General features: G+C 45.4%; 1 protein-coding gene across 1 annotated transcript; it reads left to right on the forward strand.

Annotated features, from left to right (window-relative positions):
• The first annotated feature begins 129 nt into the window (after positions 1–129).
• Positions 130–6,201, forward strand: LOC105397174 (beta-catenin-like protein 1). The gene is made up of 13 exons (XM_048625764.1): positions 130–284; positions 380–586; positions 710–856; positions 1,113–1,244; positions 1,566–1,725; positions 2,054–2,145; positions 2,368–2,499; positions 2,850–2,998; positions 3,766–3,941; positions 4,484–4,650; positions 5,052–5,147; positions 5,493–5,589; positions 6,053–6,201. Exons 1-13 carry the CDS (start codon positions 255–257, stop codon positions 6,139–6,141), a joined length of 1,674 nt encoding a protein of 557 aa, XP_048481721.1. The 5' UTR covers positions 130–254; the 3' UTR covers positions 6,142–6,201.
• The last annotated feature ends 126 nt before the right edge of the window (positions 6,202–6,327 follow it).

Raw genomic sequence — 6,327 nt, forward strand, 5'->3', positions numbered from 1 at the left:
TTTTAGTTTTTAATAATGTTGCCAGACATACCTACTCTATGTTGCCATAGACAAAAATATTTCTTTTACTGCTGATTTTGTTTCATAAGCCACAGAGCAGCATATTGATTGAAGTGAAGTTCCAAATGTCATTAGTGTTATTTGTTTGTTGTGTACATTTTGAGGTTATGTGCAAATATTTTAATTTTCTCTTAAATTATTAATGTTTATTACTAAATCACTTATTGAGCCAAATCAACTTTTAAGCCTTAAAAATGGATGTGGGAGAACTACTGGCTTTTAAGGTAGGAGCAAACGATTGGGAATTGGTAGTCTGTACAATGTTTGTTTGTTGCTGCGTAAATAATTATTTATTCACTTTTGATGACTATTATTCCAGCCGGTCCCTACTCCTAAAAGACCTAATGATGACGACAGCGATGATTCTGATCAGGAGTCTGCCAGAGCATACAAAATGCGGAAGATGGCGAAGACAAAAGTTGACCAAATAATAAAACCAAGCAGTACAGTATTGCCCAAAGAACCTACTATAACGGACAAGGAAAGAGAAGAAATACTCAGATTTGTTGAAACTGAAGCCACTGAAGTAAGTTATTTTAAATTAACCAGTGAACTTATGTGTTTTATTCAATATCATACATTTTCTCTGATACTCATAAGTCACATACCAGTCATAACTCAATCACATAATATCTGAATCAATTCACAGGGTGAAGTGCTAGATGAAACAGCTGTAAAGAAGATGGTCCTGAACTTTGAGAAGAAGGCTCTGAAGAACCGGGAGATGCGGATCAAGTTCCCTGACCAGCCCGAGAAGTTCATGGAAAGTGAAATTGACTTGAGTGAAGTATTACAGGTAATAAAGCAAATTGTTATTGGAAATATACCATATACTTTAGTAATATACAGGAAAGATTTGTATGTGTTAGTAACAAACTCTACCGGAGTAGACCAAAATTAAAATCTCTGCACTACTTTACACAGCTACAATTTATCACTAAATACTCCCTAAGTTTACTATTTAGCCGTCAACTCCCAAACCTATGTCTGCTAATCACATCTCCCTAAGATAACACAAAATACATACAAAAGTATAAGTCATAAATCTGCAGGAGCTGAGTGCAGTGGCGACGGTCCCGGACCAGTACCCGCTGCTCGTGGAGCTCAAGTGCATCAACTCACTGCTGGAGCTTCTGTCTCACGACAACACCGACATCTCCACGCAGGTTGTGCATCTGCTGCAGGTGTGTACTGGGTTCTTGATCTCATCTAGTTCCAACTACTTCTGATTTTCATTATGCATCAATCAAAACTGTCATAGCGAAATTTTCGTATGGTGCAGATATCATGACACCCACAGGATTGCACACCATTTTCCAGTGTCCTGCACATTCCATCATAACAATAATTACAATTATCTTGCAAGTGTCATGTGTGTGGAGAAATCTCACAGGCATTATGAAAATCTATTGTTTTATTTATTATTATTATAGTTCTAAACATTCCCTTTGTATTTCCTTACACTGTGTCTGTGGTTTTTTAATCCCTCCATCCCCCCTCCCCAGGAGCTTACAGACGTGGACATCCTGAACGAGAGTGAGGAGGGTGCCGAAGAGCTAGTGGCTGCGCTGGCCGAGGCCTCCGCGCCGTCCCTACTGCTACACAACCTGGCGAGATTAGACGAGCAGGTGCCGGCGGAGCGGGACGCCGTGCACGACACGCTCGGTGAGTGCGAGCGGGACGGCATGACACACGCGGGGCTAGTGCGAGGCTGATAGCATGCTGAGACACGAGGTGCTAGTGTGAGCGAGACGGCATGATGAGATAGACAAGGATAGTGCAAGATAGATAGCATGCTGAGACAGGCAAGGCTAGTGCGAGGCTGACAGTGGGAGAGGGATAGCAAGATATGTAAAGAGTGTAAGCAAGTGAGATAGCGTGGTGATTAGGCACAACCTTGCTAGGCAGGATGATGAGCTGATAAGGGACCAGATCAGAGGCATAAAGTTGGTCTTTATTATGTTTAAATTTAAAATTATTGTTTTTATTACAGGAATCATAGAAAACATAACAGAGTTCAGGCCTGAACTGTGTTTAGAAGTGGCAAAGCAAGGGTTTCTACAGTGGATCCTGAAAAGACTGAAGGTATGTACTTTGTAATTACTAATTTAATCTTCTAAACGAAAAGTTACGATCATACAGCGGTCAAAGTATTCAGATATCTTTCAATACTCAATTTGTAAAATTTACTTAAACATTTATTACATTCTCATTTTCAATCAGATCCTTCAATACATTTTTATGTGGTTCTTATGTCTGATGATCATCGCGATCGAGCAAACTGTAAAACCACCAACTTCTTCGCAGTTCAAACTGGCATTCGACGCGAACAAGCTGTACGCGACGGAGATCCTGTCGATCCTGGTGCAGAACCACCCCGACAACCGGCGCCTGCTGGGCGAGCTGGACGGCATCGACGTGCTGCTGCAGCAGCTGGCGGTGAGTACACTTGAGTACACCTGTAACTGGTGAGTACATCTGCAGCTGTCATTGCACCTGCTGCTGATGAGTACACCTGCAGCAATTGAGTTAGTTAATATGCAGCTGGTCTGTGAGTACAAATCCTACAAGTGGACAAAAGTTACACCAGACCACAGCTGGATTTCGACTTGCTTATTCAAGTTTTTTTTTTAGTCATGTCAAGTCATGACGTAATGACAAAATTGGTACCTTTCTTTATATTTAATTCTCCCTTTCTCTTTCAGTCTATTTGATTTATATAGACTCTATATAAATCAAGTCGGTATATTCATTTAAACTGTCATTAAAACTAATCGCTTTTTCCCCAGTTCTACAAGCGTCACGACCCGGCGAGCGCGGAAGAACAAGAGGCGATGGAGAACATGTTCGACTCGCTGTGCTGCGCGCTCATGGAGCCCGCCAACCGCGACCGCTTCCTGCGCGGCGAGGGGCTGCAGCTCATGAACCTCATGCTGAGGTGAGTAGGTGACAGTGACAGTGACAGTGGAGGCGATGGAGAACATGTTCGACTCGCTGTGCTGCGCGCTCATGGAGCCCGCCAACCGCGACCGCTTCCTGCGCGGCGAGGGGCTGCAGCTCATGAACCTCATGCTGAGGTGAGTAGGTGACAGTGACAGTGACAGTGGAGGCGATGGAGAACATGTTCGACTCGCTGTGCTGCGCGCTCATGGAGCCCGCCAACCGCGACCGCTTCCTGCGCGGCGAGGGGCTGCAGCTCATGAACCTCATGCTGAGGTGAGTAGGTGACAGTGACAGTGACAGTGGAGGCGATGGAGAACATGTTCGACTCGCTGTGCTGCGCGCTCATGGAGCCCGCCAACCGCGACCGCTTCCTGCGCGGCGAGGGGCTGCAGCTCATGAACCTCATGCTGAGGTGAGTAGGTGACAGTGACAGTGACAGTGGAGGCGATGGAGAACATGTTCGACTCGCTGTGCTGCGCGCTCATGGAGCCCGCCAACCGCGACCGCTTCCTGCGCGGCGAGGGGCTGCAGCTCATGAACCTCATGCTGAGGTGAGTAGGTGACAGTGACAGTGGTGGCGATTCTGATGGTGCAGTGTTGAAATTTGGAAAAGCCAAAACGGGCAGTCTTGGTTCAGATTTGGATTTTGTTAAAAATATAATTTGTGCCTTTAGACTCGGTACCACTTATGCGACTTATGACTTTAAGAGAACTTTTAACCTATAACAGCACATTTAACACCCTTACTCCACAAACCCACAGAGAGAAGAAAATGTCTCGCAACGGGTCGCTAAAAGTCCTGGACCACGCGCTGGCGGGCCCGGACGGGCGCGACAACTGCAACAAGTTTGTGGACATCCTGGGGCTGCGGACCGTCTTCCCGCTGTTCATGAAGACGCCCAAGAGGAAGAGGATACTTACGGTTGATCAGCATGAAGGTGAGATTATTATTGTTATCTCAGCAAACGCTGTAGGTCGCTAGTCACTAATTTGTGACTTTATTAGGTATAGAATTGTTTTTTTGAATTCACAGCACTCTGGGCGACTAAATCGTAGTAGCTGGAGGAAGACCGAGACCAAACAGTTATGGCGGCTAATGTTTGGCAAGATACGATTACTGGTAGATGATGATGAACAAGCACACAATATTACAATAGCAACTGGTTATGTAATCGCCACACGTTTAAATAAATTGGGCGACCACAGCTCTACAGAGGCGCCACCAAGCGGCTGCCGGATGCAACGAGATAACTTTTCAATATGCCTTTTTCTCAATGCCCGTGTCCGTGCCCCTAACGCCGGCAAGGTTCGCCAAAGTCCACAATCGACTGCTGGACTGCAACTCGGCACTCGTGTAGTGTGTGGATGACGATGACGGATTTGTCCACAGATGAGTACGGCTCGGGGCTCGGCTCGCGGTAGTGATTGGTGGGCTTAAGAGTTGTAAGTCAATACTAACCCCCTATTCCCCCATCCGCAGAGCACGTGGTATCAATAATCTCGTCGATGCTGCGCAACTGCCAGGGCAGCCAGCGGCAGCGCCTCCTCGCCAAGTTCACGGAGAACGACCTGGAGAAGGTGGACCGCCTGCTCGAGCTGCACTTCAAGTACATGGACAAGGTCGACCGCGCCGAGAAGGAGATGGAGGTGAGAGCGTGGAGATATATCCTTTTTGTCCATATAAAATAATTAGTTTATTCTGAAACTTCCGCATGGTCAAAAAACCCTCAATCTAAATGGTGATGAGTCATCATGAAAAATTAAGGGCTCGTACACAAAACTGCAAATCGGCCCAACGCTTCCTAGCTCGCAACACGCGCGATGTCACGTTCTCCCCTATGAAATTCCTACGAGTGGGAGGGAGACGGTTTTATTCGATGAGGCGTTGCATCACTACCACACAGAATTTCAAGTGTTATGGGACTGAGCGGCAAAATGACTATAATAGGTTAGGTAAAGTGAAGCAAAAAAAAAACTTCTGTCCTCAGTGTAATGTTTGTAACTTTAAATTCTCCTGCATGATCTCACTCAACTTTATAACTTTTCAGCAAGAAGCGGAGGACCTGGACGACGACGCGCAGTACCTGAAGCGACTGTCCGGGGGGCTCTTCACATTGCAACTCATTGATAGGATCATATTGGAGGTATGTGTGCTTCCATATCATTGTTAGGACTTATTCCTCGGTGCCCATGTAAGTTTTTTTTTACCACAATAGAAAAGTATTGTTCCGGTGATTTTTATTTTACCTCCCTATCTTTTTCTCTGTGTCACTTTAATGGCACACCGCCTCCTTACTATTGGTAAATTTTTATAAGTTTCTTCTAGGGCCCACCACATTGAATAACGCTTACAAAAGTCGTTACAAAGGAGGCCGAAAAGGTTTATAACTATTTCCCAGAAAGCTCATTTTGTAAATGGTTACAGAACTAAAAAAAAGTCTTCGTAGTAAGCCTAGTTATTCGGCACTAATATGAGACTATGTCGGCAGGTGTGCACGGCGGGCCCGCCCACGGTGAAGCAGCGCGTGCAGCGAGTGCTGTCCCTGCGCGGCGGCTCGCTCAAGATCATCCGACACGTCATGAGAGGTAACATTCGTTAGGGCTCTATTACATTCTATTGTAGATTGTACATTACACACAACCAATGATAAGAGCTGCGCTAGTAGCACGGGTCGCTGGCGTTAAGACGTGACAAACGTTTTGCATCGCGCAGCCTCAAGAGCGAGCGCGACAGATAACTTTTGTCACGTCTTTAATTAATTGCGCCCCGTGCTAGTCCTTCTGTAGGAGCGCGTCAATGCCGCGAGACGATTAGCAACCGTGCGTGTTAGGTGTGTCGCGCTTACAAGGGGTCATTCAGTGGTCAATTTATACGTAAATTTTACTATAAACTCGTTTTTGAATTCGATAAGATTCTTAAGTTGTATAAATTTCTACAGAGTATGCGGGCAGCTGCAGCACGTTATATCTAAGCCACAAAATGAATGCTGCACACGTAGCTTTCGGTAGGTTCCCTGTATTAATAAACATAATCTAATTTCTCTCACAGAGTACGCGGGCAACCTGGGCGACGCGGGCAGCGAGGAGTGGCGCGCGCAGGAGCAGCAGCACATCCTGCAGCTCGTCGACAAGTTCTAGAACACCCTGTATGTGCACCGAGTACAACAATAAGCTAATATAATAATTATTATACAACAAAACTGGACTTTTTAAAGATGGAAAGATAAAATGCATATCCTGCAGCTCGTCGACAAGTTCTAGACATCATCTGTAAGTGCACTGAGTACAACAATAAGCTAATATAATTATTATTATACTACAAGA

Source organism: Plutella xylostella, chromosome 15 (assembly GCF_932276165.1).
Source record: "Plutella xylostella chromosome 15, ilPluXylo3.1, whole genome shotgun sequence".
In the NCBI taxonomy this organism is placed as follows: Eukaryota; Metazoa; Arthropoda; class Insecta; order Lepidoptera; family Plutellidae; genus Plutella; species Plutella xylostella.

Excerpts from the sequence above, each read along its gene's own strand:
- LOC105397174 (XM_048625764.1), top strand. The coding sequence starts at position 255 with ATGGATGTGGGAGAACTACTGGCTTTTAAG. Across the intron at positions 3,942-4,483 it reads TACGGTTGATCAGCATGAAG|AGCACGTGGTATCAATAATC; the intron begins GTGAGATTATTA and ends CCCCATCCGCAG. Across the intron at positions 5,590-6,052 it reads CATCCGACACGTCATGAGAG|AGTACGCGGGCAACCTGGGC; the intron begins GTAACATTCGTT and ends TTTCTCTCACAG.